The sequence below is a fragment of the Sebastes umbrosus genome, chromosome 16, assembly GCF_015220745.1.
Source record: "Sebastes umbrosus isolate fSebUmb1 chromosome 16, fSebUmb1.pri, whole genome shotgun sequence".
Classification (NCBI taxonomy): Eukaryota; Metazoa; Chordata; class Actinopteri; order Perciformes; family Sebastidae; genus Sebastes; species Sebastes umbrosus.
Genome location: NC_051284.1, coordinates 29327375 through 29341933, shown reverse-complemented (window position 1 = coordinate 29341933; position 14559 = coordinate 29327375). Strand labels below are relative to the sequence as shown.

Sequence of the window (14559 nt, the reverse complement as noted above, 5' to 3'; positions counted from 1 at the left end):
CACCCATCAATGATTGACAGGCCGTTTAACGAATCAGAGCACAGAGCTGATGTCACGTGGTGCGTCTGGTTAAGTGGAGTGTTGTGTTTTTTTACAACTCCACTCAGAATATCCACACTGCTGCAGGAGGGAGGGTATTAAGATGTATTTATTATAATTTATGCTAATTTTATACATCAGAAACTGTTGTTTTTACCTGCTGCAACTCAATTAAAGTCCTCATATGTTTGTTTTATTTGATGACTTTATGAAAATGTATTGTCTGCGAGGGAAATATTGTATGTATAAATAAAGAACAATGTTCCTAATTTCAGGCTTTTGTGGAATATTTTTATGCATCTCTTAACAATCTCTGTAACCGAAAAGCAGAAAACATTTTTGCTTTTTATTTATTTATTTATTTTTATTTAATTTTGTATTTATTTAATGTATTTTTGTATACTGTCTCTGGTTTATGTTAGAATTCAAGAGCTGCTGTGTACAATATCTGCAGACTAATGTTCTCCTCATCTATATAAAGGTATTTAAAAAAAAAAAGAAAAAGGTTTCTGTTAGTAAAATTCAAAAAAATAAAAATAATATATATATATATATATATTAAACTTACCAAAATCAGACTAGTCTGAATAAAAATACTGACACATAAAAACAAAAACAGCACATTATTATCATGCAGATTGAAAAAAAACAATAATGCAAAAGAGGTTTCAAATGTTTTTGCTATTTATTCTAAAATCTAAAAATGTTAACCTCTTCCCCATGACCATCATCCTGATATTCAGCGCTGCAAGTAACAATTATTTTAAAATGTATTCCTTAATTTACTTTTTTTTTTTCCAGTTAATTGATTATAATTTAGTCTAATGTAAAAAGGGAAAAAAAGTATGACAATTACCTACCTACATCCAAAAAAGCTGACGTTAAGTTTGACCAAATACTATTTAATACAAATCAAAACAATTAATTATACAGGAAACATAAGCAACTCTGTCAAATTTCTTCTTACCTAATAAATGACTAAAATAATTATCAAAACTGAATTTTTCTGTAAATAAACAAAGTGTATTCCAAAAAAAAACTTTTTTATATACTATGGAGTTATTGGCTCTCGTTATTCCTCAAATTATTGCTGCAGCTGTAGAGTAAAATGTTTCAGTATTGACTGTCCAACCAATAAAAGTAGCAATTCCACAGTACATATATATTATCAACAGTAAAAGTAGGCCTACTCATGCAGCAAAAGGCCTTCTGTTACTGTTATATTAAATATTATTGGATTTGTTATTGAGGTATTAATGTGTGAACAGCTTTTTAAACTTATAGCTGGTCGATATGGAGCTCATTTTAATTATGATTATGATTTTTAACCTGTGTAAAGTGTCTTTGAGTACTATGAAAATTGCTCTATAAATAAAATGTATTATCATTATATATACTGCTGGGTAATATTATAATAATAATAATAATAATAATAATAATAATAATGTATAATAATGCATCATCAATTTATAGTTTTTTAAAAGTAACTAATTGCCACAGCTGTCATCAAAGCAGTGGAGTTAAAAATACAATATCTGCCTCTGAAATGTAGAGTAGAAATATAAATAAATAATAATAATTGTTGTGCTTACGTACACATTTCTACTTCAGATCAAATATTAAAAATCACAGTTCAAACGTCATGAATTTGACCGTTTTATTCCAATACAGAGGGTGCGTAGAAGAGCATCAGTTTGCAGACAAACATCCCCACAAATCACAGTGAAGTTAGAGAGTAATTATTGTTGTATTATTATTGTTATTATTACTCTGTAATAACACCGTAATATGAGGAATGTACTGTCAACACAATAATAAAAGAACTACATGTCTGCGAGGACACGAGTAGTATCATGAATGCCAGTTTCATCCAGGAACATTTTCTGTAGATATACAGACGAGAGGACGCTTTATATTTATATTTAACACGGAGGGATACAACGCTGCCTCACAGGAAGCACAGAATAAGTTCATCTTACACTCAAAAACAAAAACAATGGAGGACAACTTGACATTCAATCTGTTATTTCATTATTGTGCCCGTAAAAATGTAGATTTAGGAGACTGGATGTCGCTGTGTGGAGCCTCTGAGATGTGGAGCGGTGCGTTAGGAAGTGCAGCATCCGATATGTTGTCATGGTAACCAGGCTGGTTAAAGGTGGGTCTATTATGTGATCTCAGGGGGGGAAACTGATCTCCATCTCCAGCTCAGAGGACGGAGGAGGAAACCTGACAATTCTTTTAAAAACCTCCTGAGTGTTTGTTTGTTTGTTTTTCTGTCGAGACAGAACAAATATTCTCTAATAACTTTGTTTAACTTTAAGATTAAGATGTTTGTTTCCCTCAGAACAGATTCAGGAAAAGGGATGCACTGGTTTATAGTGGTTAAAAATATAATATAATAAAATGATTATGAATTTTTATTCTCAACCAGTTGACTGACAAAACTTCTAACTTTCATCAGTTCATTAGTTAAGAGACAAAAAGCACATAAAAGATGAAGGTATGAAGTCTTCTGTTTGTTTTTAAACCATCAGGGTGCTGACTATTTCCTGAACTTGTTTTGTGAATCAAACACGTTGTTTTTTTTTTGCTTCTAAATTCAAGTTAATGTCCAGAAGAGTGAGATTAAAATGTGTGCATGACGTCTGCTCATTACACTTGAATGAAGCTGCTGATAAACAGACACATAAAACATGTTTGTTAACTAATTCAAACAAAATGTTGTTTAAAGGTTGTAATAAGAGAGGCTGTGGCATGAAGAGACCAGAATATAATATATGATGGGGGTAGATAGTCTTGTTGATCAGAACCAATGACTAATTAATGAATTATTACTTCTAGATCTGCAGACAATTAGTCAGCAAGTAGTCAGCAGCTATTTTGTTAATCTATTAATCATGAAAGTTGTTGTTTTAAAGGAGAAATACCAAATATTTACTAGTTCTAGCTGCTCCAACATGAGGATTTTATGCTTTTTTCTGTAACATAATCTCTGTAAAATCACTAATTTCTAACATTTTATTTGACAAAAAAAATTAATAATTCAAAAAAATACTCAGCAGATTAATCAATAAAGAAAATAATCAATAGTAATTACTTTACCTCCTGCTCATTTTGTCACATTTTCCAAAACTTTCTGCACTTTCCATTGTTTATGGACGTAAAATATCCGTCCACATTCTTTGTTATCAGTCCAAAGAAGCAACTGATAAAAACATTATTATTATTGCAGCATAAATTACTTGAAATATTAAATTAAATATAATTATTCTAATTCAATTAATTCAATTATTTAATAATTTAATTGATGCAATTTCTGCAGACTTCCTGATGGAGGGCGATAAAGATTATGTGTTACTGTTTAATTTAAATAAATAGATATAAAACCTGAGACTTAATCTAACCGTCCACGTCTCGGCTCCACACAACAACAACAACACGGTCCACAGACAGGGAGGAGAAATAACACAAATATAATCAACAAGAAGAAACAAAAGGACGGACTGAGAGACTTTAAACCTTCACTGCTTTAACAGAAACACACACATTAAGTCAACTAAAACTTTTCATTGTTGCCTGCGCTTCCATAAATTTACATTCACGTCATCATAATCACTCAGAAATAATCTTTTTTTTTTTTTATTGAAAACTGATTATAGTGTCAGGACGAATTTTAAGTTCTCTGCAACGGGGCAACAGTTTGAGCAACTTTGACTCAACGTTGGGCAACATTATGCCTCAATGTTATTTGCTCACACAAGAAAAATGTTGCTGCCAATAAGTATATATACCTATATATATAGAGAGAGAAAGTACAGTACAGTATATACGCCCCAAGAAATATTAAAGAAGAAAAAGACTTTGACCAGACGATGAATTTGATCATTTTTAACAACTACAAGCGTCTTTCTGAGAGCAAATTAAATTGTAAAATACTTTTAAATCATTAATAAAATGTAGAAAATGTGCCTATTTTCCTCTTTATATGGATTTTTTTTAACCCTGGACAGTAACTTGCATCAAATAAATAAAACTACGGAAGCAAAAAAAAAAAAATGCCAAAAGAATTTGAATCTTAAAAGCAATTAAATCTATAATTATGAAATATAGTAATTATTTATTTATTTATTTATTGTGGAAATTAAAATAGCACTGAATTTATAGCATTTAAATACGTTTTATTTATTTAATTTTATTGTCTTTACAACCATCTATATCAAGTTATGTGGTTTTTATGTGGAATTTCCAGAGAGTAATTTCAAGTTGTGCAACTTTAAAAACATTATTTTACTCACAAATTCAGATAGAAAATTGAGTACAAATATTAATTAAAAACTATATTCAAGTTGCTTAAATTCAGTTTGTAATTTTTTCTGATTTTAAAACCAAAGTCAAGACAAAAAAAAGACCAAAATTAAAGATGATAGATTAAAACTTTAACGACCAGGCTACATTCAACGTCAGGTTATGTTCTCAGTCATATCATCCAAAAAAAAGCAATTTGATAATTGAAATTGCAAAATTTAAAAGATCTAAAAAATTCAAACTACATAAATTCAGATTCTGACTTTAAATTCAGTGGTCTTTAAACAGTTGTTAGATTTCACATTTAAATGATTTTGGCTTTTCTTTGCTTCCATATAAAACAACTTTACATTTATTCTTACATTCACAACGTAAAATCGAATCACCTGTTTGTATCTATTGTGAACAACACATTTGTTGCCGGTTGCTGAAGGTGTTGCCTATCTAAAGTTGCCCAAATTGTTGCCCAATTCATTAGTAAAGTAAAGTTATGTGCCTCGTTACTTTGTGGAGCCTCGAACAGAAAGACAACAAGGATTAAAAAAGACCGATCAACAGTCGACAAGAAGCTTCAACACACTCGACTCTGTAACGTCAAACAGCGTCATTTAAATCATCGTTATTATGAAACAAAAAAAGAAATAAGAACCTCATTCAGAAAATTTAACATTTAAAAAACTTTATCACTTTGATTAAATTATTGCAGAAGGAAAAATTACCACGGATATTATTCAAGTTATCAAATCTATTCATCTTTTTTTATTTACATTTCAGGGCTTCATCTTTGTTCTTTTAATACAGGATTTATATTTTAATTAATTTTCATCAAATCAGAATCAGAAAGTCAAACAAAAGCTTATTGCACAGCCCTGCAAAAAAACAACTAAAAGTTCATGTTCTCTCTTATAACATAAACACAAACAACCTTTAATGCAGTAAATGCATCAGTCACCAGATCTGATTTGAGTACGTCGGTACAATAAAGAATGCAAAGTATGTTTTCAGCTTTTCTGTTGTGAGGATTTGCATCTTTTTTTCAACTTATATGAAAGTAAATTGACTATTTTTGGAGTTTTGCACAGCTGGTTTATGTTTGTAGTCTTGTTTATGTGATGCAGAATCAACTTCCAGCTGCTGTAATGATGATTTTTAGGAGAGTGGAAACATGTTTTCATCCTTCTTATTAGGCGAGTCGTTTTAAATAACACTTTGGATTTCAAAGTGAATCGCTGGTATACAGTGATATACATTTGTTAAACTATATATATATAGTTATAACTAGCTATAGGAGGAATACTCCCACTTATTTTGGTAATAGCAAATATATATTTTGCAACTTAAATCTCTGGAATAACTCTTGCATGATAATAAGTATTCTTAAATAATTCATAATTTGCTCTTTTTTTGGTTGGATTTGTTCGACTTTGTGGTAAAGTGTTGTCTTTGAATAAACACCAACATAACAGGAAGTAAAACTAAACGCTGTAACATTTCTCCGTTTAATGTGTTAAGAGTGTGGAGTGGCTTTAACTCTGCAGTCAGTGTGTGAAACTAAAGCCTCGACCCTGAGAGAGCGTCGGTCGGCCTTCATGTGCCAATAAAATGACGTCGTCCTGCCTCCGTGTTTCGGAGCTCAACCTCAACGTTTAGGAAGACATAACAGGAAGATATAAAGATAAACTATTCAGAGCAGAAACGAATAAAACATCATTTACAAAAAACAACAACCCAAATGTAAACATAGAACTTCATACAGCAAAAGCAAAATCTTCAATCAACACAGGACGGAACATTTTAGGAGATTCTTAAAGAGATGAAGGTTTCCTCCACAGGTTTCCAACTGTCTTAAAGGGTTAATTAATGCAGAAAATAAGGTCTCTAAATATTGTCTGTTCATTAGTGAGGATCTTCTCGTGTGAATATCATAAATATTTCTTAGCTACAGATCTTATTTTCTTAATTAACCCAGTTCAGAACTTCCATTGGAAATCTGCAGATCGAGCGCAGAGCGAAGCTAACGTCCGGGTCGGCCTACGAAGAGACGTCATTGCTGGACGAGTTCTCTGCAGAGTCGCTGCAGTTTTAGTCGTTAAAAACATTTTCTGAGAGTCTCTCGTTGCTCCAGGTAAAGCTCAGTGGGTGAAGCCAAAGTAAATGAGTACAAATATCAATTAAAAATGACCTGGAAGGATTTAGTCTCCTCATTCATTCATTAATGAGTTCAGTATTTATGTTCTGAAGCTCGATTAGACCGCGACTTTGAAACTTAACTTTCTTTTTCTTTTTCATTTAAAATTTGAAAACTTAAAAACTTGACAAAATAAATTTTACTTGATGAAGGTCTACGGACCAAAACCTCATTAATAAATTGATGCAAGTAGACTACAGAGTGCTGTATTTTGGGGTTATTTTGAGTATCACAGTGGAAGATGTTGATGTCCCAACAAAAAGACAAACATTTTACGTCTTTTCTTGCCGAGTTTAAAAACTTCTACGACGTGTTGAGTGATGTTGACCAATAGGAGCACAGAACGCTCTCCAATTATAAACACGGAGAAGAGGAATAATGTGACTCTCTGATCAACTAACATACAGCCAGGTTTTCATCCAAATGTTATGCAAAATTAACCAAATTTCTAGAAACTCTACACCACTATATTGTAGTCGGACAGAAGTCATTATTGGGTTACTTTATCAGTCTGAATTGAATTACTGCCGATACGGCGTGATGTTGGTGGCTGACTACCAAGCTTCCAGTGAGGACACAACAGCCGCGTGTAATTTGAGACAACACTATACCCTGTTGAATTTCACGCACTACGCAAATAAGTACATAGTGTGCACAGTGTACTACATGGAAGTGTACTAACGGAAGTATCCTAATTGAGACACAGCTTAGGTCTATTCCTTGGCGTATTCCAGGCAAACCAGATTGCCAACAATGTTTGACGCACTCATAATATATCTATATCTATAGGCTTATATATAGGCTTTCAACATTTTGTTGCCCGTTGTCGCACTTTATTATGACGCCGTTTGCATGCAAATGAGTACACACTCCCGCTTATGCAGATGATATCAGTTGAGATGGCAGGCCTTCAATGTGTGCGAAAAGAATGTGGCCAATGATATGATGAAGTAGTATATCCCACATGTGTGCATACTGCATGCAACAGTACAACGTACTTTATAAGGGCAGCTGCAGAAGTGAAATTGGATTCTTTAACTTGGGGTTTGTAGCAGGTTTCATCCGTCAGTGTGACGTCACTTAACTCAAACAACTGAGCTCATCTTTGGCTTCACCCGTTAATACGATTTAACTGAACCAACGAGTTATGAGAGAAATGTTTGTAAAACTAAAGCTGCATTCAAGCGACAGCATTAAATATTAAAAAAGGACTGAATCACTCACACCAGCACACACTTAAACAGCACATACAGTACACGCACATACACGTAAAAGATATACACACTAAAAACACACAGCAGGTCACTGCATGTTCTTCTTCCTCTCGTTCCTCGACGTGATCGATTAAAGAAACTAAACACCACAAACCTTCAGAAAGTGCAAAGAAACATCGAGACCTGTACAGTGAGCACTTGGTGGTGTGACGCTGCAGTGAGGAGAGGAGGGTCTGGACCGGGGTTGAGGACAGGAAGTGACCTCACAGGCTCCGTCCTTGACCTCTCTCCAGGGTCAAATAAATAACCTTCAATGCGCCAGGTCGGTGTGGCTGGCACTCAGGTCGCGACTTTTTCTCAGACGATTATTTCGTTCCTGGAAGAAGAAAAAAACAGAAACGTAAATTAGATTAAGAACTGAATTTCTTATTTAAATGAATTAATAATTATTTAGTTAATTTAATTATTAACCGACATTTAGTTTTAGCTCGACCTATATGACTTTTTGAATTTGTTAAATCAATTATAAAAAGTTTTTCTGAGATCAAGACTGGTAAGATTTTAAATATTGACTGATATGACCAGCGGTGAAAGAAGTACTCACATCGTTTACTTAAGTAAAAGTAGTATAAATACCACTGTGTAGATAGAAATACTCTGTTACAAGTAAAACCTATGCATTTTAAATCTTATTTAAGTAAAAGTACAAACGTACTTGCATCAAAATATACTTAAAGTATCAAAAGTAAAAGTACTCATCATGCAAAATAATATACATAATATTATTGTACTATAATCATTGTTGCATTACTTTATATACTGCTGGCTAGTTTAATGTATAATAATATATTATCATGTATTTGTTGATTATATTTTGTATTAATAACCTCAATTTTAAAATTAATTATCAAATAATGTAGTGGAGTAATTTTTTTTTTTTTACAATATTTCCTTCTGAGTTTTATTGGAGTATAAATCAGGGGAAAATGAGATACTCAAAGTAAAGTACAAGTACCTCTAAATTGTAAGGACAGTACTTGATTAAATGTACTTTCCACCTCTGGATATGACATATAAAAACATTTATTACAACTAGACTGAAACTATTTTCTTATTTATTTATTTTGTCAAATATTTTTTCTCAAAATATTGTGTATTTTTTCTTGAAATATTACGCCTTTTTACTCAAAATATTACGTCTATTTTATTGAAATGTTGCAACTTTGTTCCTCATCATATTACAATTTTTTCTCAAAATATTATATATTTTCTCTCAAAATATTTCATCTATTTTCTCAAAATACTACGCCTTTTTTCTTGAATTATTACAACTTTTTTAATAAAAATATTGTAATTTATTTCTATTTAATTCAGACAGTACTCGAGTAAATGTACTTTCCACCTCTGGATATGACATATAAAAACATTTATTACAACTAGACTGAAACTATTTTCTTTTTATTTATTTATTTAATTACTATTCGGTTAGCTCTGTGATAAAAGCTTGTAGTGAATAGTTTTTTTGTTTACGTTGAATGTGACATCTAAAATAAAAGAACATTTGTCGTCATGGTAACTGTGGATTTAGTTTTTCCTAATTCTACATAAATTACATCACATCACATTTTATTCTTGATACAAACTGCAGTTTGTTAAAGTGTTAAATAATAATAAAAAAAACATTCTCTGTGTTAACAATTTGTGTTGATTAGTGAGAATAATGACGGTGTGAAGTTAGTGTTTGAGTCACACTGTTGTTGTGTTATTAGTGATAAATCTGACATGACAAAAACTGGCAACAAAACTGACTCAACAGCTCATCAGTGATAAAGTTTATAAAGACATGAGAGAAAGGAGGATAACATAAAATACCGGGTCAAAAAGTATCTGCAAAAAGTTTGTTTTGTTTTAACCCTCTTGGTAAACCAGGTGGGTGGATTAAAACTAATCCTTAACTAACATTAACTTTCAAGTATTTTTTTATTTAAATGTCTAATCTTTCTGGCCCTCTCAAGAGCATTTGGGGATTTATTTTGAAATTAATGTTTTAGTTTTTGTTGTTTATCCTGATCTACTGTGAATTCTGTCTCTGGTTTACAATGCTTCGCAAAATATTAATAAGAAGAAGAATAACAATTCATAATAATACATATTATTATTATTATTGTAATAAAACATATTATAAATATAATAGTAAATAAATAAATATGACTGAGGTAAAATTCCAAATAAATGTAGAATTATGAAATAAAAGTCCCCTGAAATAAATAAAAGTATGTGCCTTGAAAAACATCCTTTTTTAAAAGAAATTAAAAACGTCTTATTTATTTATTTAGCTGTATTGACTCATCTACATATTTATTGTCTCATTTATTCATTTCAGTATTTATTTAATAGACATATTTATTTATTTCAGTATTTATTTCATGGTCATTTTTATTTATTTCATAGACATTTATTTATTTATTTCAGTATTTATTTCATGGTCATTTTTATTTATTTCAGACATTTATTTATTTATTTCAGTATTTATTTCATAGACATTTATTTATTTATTTCAGTATTTATTTCATGGTCATTTTTATTTATTTCAGTATTTATTTCATAGATATATTTATTTATTTCAGTATTTATTTCATGGGTATTATTATTTATTTCATAGACATATTTATTTATTTCAGTATTTATTTCATGGCGATTTTAATTCATTTCATAGACATATTTATTTATCTATTTTAGTATTTCTTTCTTTGCCATTTTTATTTATTTCATAGTAATATTTATTTATTTCATAGACATATTTATTTATTTCAGTATTTATGTCATGGCGATTTTAATTTATTTCATAGTCATATTTATTTATTTCAGTATTTATTTCATGGTCATTTTTATTAATTTCAGACATATTTATTTATTTCAGTATTTATTTTATGGCCATTTTTATTAATTTCAGACATATTTATTCATTCAAGTATTTATTTCATGGCCATTTTTATTTATTTTATAGACATATCTATTTATTATTATAATATAATATAATAATATTATTATATTATAAGATTACTATATTTAATATTGGTCACCAGCAGGGTTAAAGACAAACTGACGGATACTTTAGGCCTCCTTACTTGGTAGTGGTCACTGGCAGCCTTGTCCGCCACGTTAAGAACCCCCAGAGAGCTGGCTCGCTTCATGCTGCACCCAGAGCAGTGACATGCAGGGAGGTGGTGGGGGTGAGGGGGGTCAGAGGTCAGAGGTCAGAGGTGAGGGGGGATGGAGAGTCAGCTGTGAGGATTTTAGCTCAATGGAAATGGTGATATATGTTAATAACATCCATGATATTTTCACACAAAGGTTAGTTTCACAAAAATGCTTCATACGTCAACTTCTTCTCATCCTGAAATTTATAAAGTTAAATATAAAACTTTGGCACCATTTTCTAATAAGATAATAATGGCAGCGCCGCTACATCAGTTATTATAAAGTGAGAAACATGTGACCCTTATTAATATAATAAGTGATCTTTAAAGCGTTAATAAATGACTTATTAACCATTATTGAAGTCATTAGTTACACCTTTATAAAAGGTTATTAGAAAGTGGTGCCAACATTTATGTTTATCAGCAACAAGTCTTTTTGTTGATCAGCTGTAAACTGATATTTACACGTCATCAGTGAAGTTCATGCACACACCGACATGCCACCTGAACAAAAGTCACACTGCAGAAACACGTCCATCCTGACAAGAAATGAGATCCAGCACTATCTCATTCTACACCTCAAAATATTATGCATTTTCTAGATATATTGCAACTTTGTTCCTCAACATATTAAAACTTTCTCAAAATATTACATCTTTTTTGTCAAATATTTTCTCAAAATATTGCAACTTTTTTCTCAAAATATTACATATTTTTTCTTGAAATATTACTTCTATTTTCTCGAAATATTTTGCATTTCTTGTCAAATATTTTCTCAAAATATTCCAGCATTTTCTCAAAATATTATGTCAATTTTATTAAAATATTGCAACTTTGTTCCTTATAATATTAAACATTTTTGTCAAAATATTGCAGCTTTTTCAGAGGTTTTAAGACGCAGGTAACTTTAACATCCACAGTTTGGTGCCGCTGGAGGACTTTGGTTTTCTCCTCATATTTCCTGTTTATCGCTGCTTTAAACTGTCAAATAAAAACGGCAAAAAAAGCACAAAAAAATAATCAGATTTTCGGTGTTTCTCGTATAGCAGGTGGTGGTTTCTTTAAGAAAAGCGTTGCAACTTAAAGATTTGTGAAAATGGACATTTCTGCAGTGATTTAACATCACCGATTGGTCATGATGATGATGATGACATCATGTCCATCATCTTCAGGAGCCAGAGAGAAGAGCAGCACAGAAAGGAAATGGAAACCAGGGAGCACACAGATGAGGCATGCAAGTTCAAACATTCAATATGAACAAATTTATTCATAAATAAAAATTCAACAACAAAAAACAGCCATGCAGAGTTTGTTTTCCAGAGTAAAATCCACAAAGAAAAATGGAAATAATAAAATCCAAAGAAAGTAAAACTGAACTATATTTCAAAACAAATTGAAATAAATAGTCCAAAAAGCCACAAAATGCAATAAATAGATTTAACTATTAGTGGTTAAAACAAAACAAAAAAAGGTAAATGAGTTCCACAGGCATAACAAGCATAAAGGCATTTCATAAGCAGACATTAGTTTGTGTCTCGTTGCAGATTCTACACGTCGCCCGTCACAGCATGCCGGTCATGTTTGAAGTAGTTGCATTATTTTCCCATTTCATCAGTACAGTTCTGTTCATCTGCTGCTTGTTGTACAGTTACCTTTGGTTTTCTACTCTAATCATGTTCAGGTTTGGTCATTATGACGGAATATCAGGACCACTGACAGGAAAAAGATTCACAAGTTGAAATATTTCAAGCATTAACTCGTAATATTTAAAGTATAAAGTTGAAAATGTACGGGATAAAAGGCATAATACTTTGGAAATAAAGTCAACAATTTACAAGAAAAGGTTGTTATATTTTGAGAATGAATAATAATGTTTTGAGAATAAAGTAGCAAGCACCCTTTTTCTTGTGTAACTTTTTTCCCTTCAAAATATTGCAACTTTTTTCTCAAAATATGGCAATTGTTTTGTCGAAATAATTTCTCAAAATATTAAAAAAAAATTTCTCAAATATGTCTTTTTTTCTTGAAATATTGCAACTTTGTTCCTAAAAGTATTGCAATTTATTTCTCAAAATATTACTTCTTTTTTGTCAAAATAGTTTCTCAAAATATTGTAATTTTCTTGAAATATTGCAACTTTGTTCCTCAAAATATTGCAATTTTTCCCTCAATATTATGTAATTTTTCTCGAAATATTACATCTATTTTCTCAAAATATTACATCTTTTTACTTAAAAAAATGCAACTTTGTTCCTCAAAATAATAAATTTTGTTCTCAAAATATGATGCTTTTTTTTTTTTCTCAAATTATTAGTTTTTTCTCCAAATACTGCAACTTTGTTCCTCAAAATAAAAAAATCTTACATAAGTTTTTAAAAAAAGTTTTTCTGCAAAATATTGCAGCTTTTTTCTTGAAATACTGCAACTTTGTTTCTCAAAATATTGTAAATTCTTTATCTAAATATTACGTGTTCTTTCTCGAAATATTGCAACTTTGTTCCTCAAAATATTACAGCTTTTTTCTCAAAATATTGCAACTTTCTTCTTGACATAGTGCCATCTTTTTCTCAGAATATTATTTGAAAAATGTTTAGTCTTTTTTTCCGAATATTACATCTTTATCTTATAGTTTTATTCTGAAAGTAGTTCGTCTTTTTACAGTTTTTTTCTTTTTTACAGATTATTTTTCTCCAAACGGTGGCCTTGATACTCACTGACAACCAAACACAACCATGAAGAAGAAGAGTTGTTCACTGTACCGAGGCAGTGTGAGGACAGAACAGTAAACCAATGCGATGGGAAAAAGGACCAATGTTTATGTGCCAGTAAAAGCTCCCTCCATCATTTCATGTGCAAACAGCTTTATAGTAACTTCACCGCCAGCAAAGCAGAGCGAATCCCTTCTTTTATTTTTGGTTAGTAACCGCCAACCGGCCGAGCGGCGGGCCGGAGGGCTGGAGGGCCGGCTCGTTCCTCCAGGCCTTCAGTGCATAAAGTCAGAGTCACCTTTGTCACCCGGGTCAGTCAGGTGTCTGTTGGCATAGTTACCCGGGGTTTTTGGGCTCGCTGTCTCGGGACGAGCCGCCGCCTTTCAGCTTGCGGACTAGTTTCTCGCTGCTGCGACGGATCGACGCTCGCAGTTTACTGAAGGAGCCGCTCCTCTTCAGAGAGCCGGAGCCGTCCTGATGGGAAACGTCACAGCGTTACACTCATTCATTCTTTATAATAGAGTGCACATAAACACAAACCCACACAAACCGGGAGTGAACATCATGTGTGGACATTAGCGTCAGACTGATATATAAATAAATATCCAGCATGTTGCCTGATGCAGATTATAAAAATGCAGATTTTTTATTTAATCAACAGACTCAGAACTTCTTCAAGTCTGTAAAACCTGCAATGAAACCTGACTGTATTAAAACATTGAGTATCTCATAGTCTAAATGATTTAAAATACTGTATTGAGAGGCTAAAACAACAACATTTAGTCTTAATAATTGTACAACAAGTGCATCACCCTCCATGCAAAACTTCCATGTGCGTACACGATGCAGTAATGCAGATGCAAACCTCGGCTTAGGTGGTCTTGACTAAAACACTGCTATAC

At 31.6% G+C, this 14559-nt stretch overlaps 1 protein-coding gene across 5 annotated transcripts in view; it reads right to left on the bottom strand.

Annotated features, from left to right (window-relative positions):
* Positions 1-1682: 1682 nt before the first annotated feature.
* klc1a (kinesin light chain 1a) overlaps positions 1683-14559 on the bottom strand; it is a 61346-nt gene continuing 48469 nt past the window's right edge. For 3 of the 5 annotated variants that reach the window (XM_037747030.1, XM_037747032.1, XM_037747031.1), the window contains exons 14-16: positions 13998-14131; positions 10878-10944; positions 1683-8125 (exon numbers count right to left, since the gene is read on the bottom strand). In XM_037747030.1, coding sequence (XP_037602958.1) covers positions 8060-8125; positions 10878-10944; positions 13998-14131 — 267 coding nt within the window. In that variant the 3' untranslated portion in view covers positions 1683-8059. Of the gene's footprint in view, positions 8126-10877; positions 10945-13339; positions 14132-14559 lie in introns of those variants that run through there. The other 2 variants (XM_037747033.1, XM_037747034.1) reach the window with 2 other exon arrangements.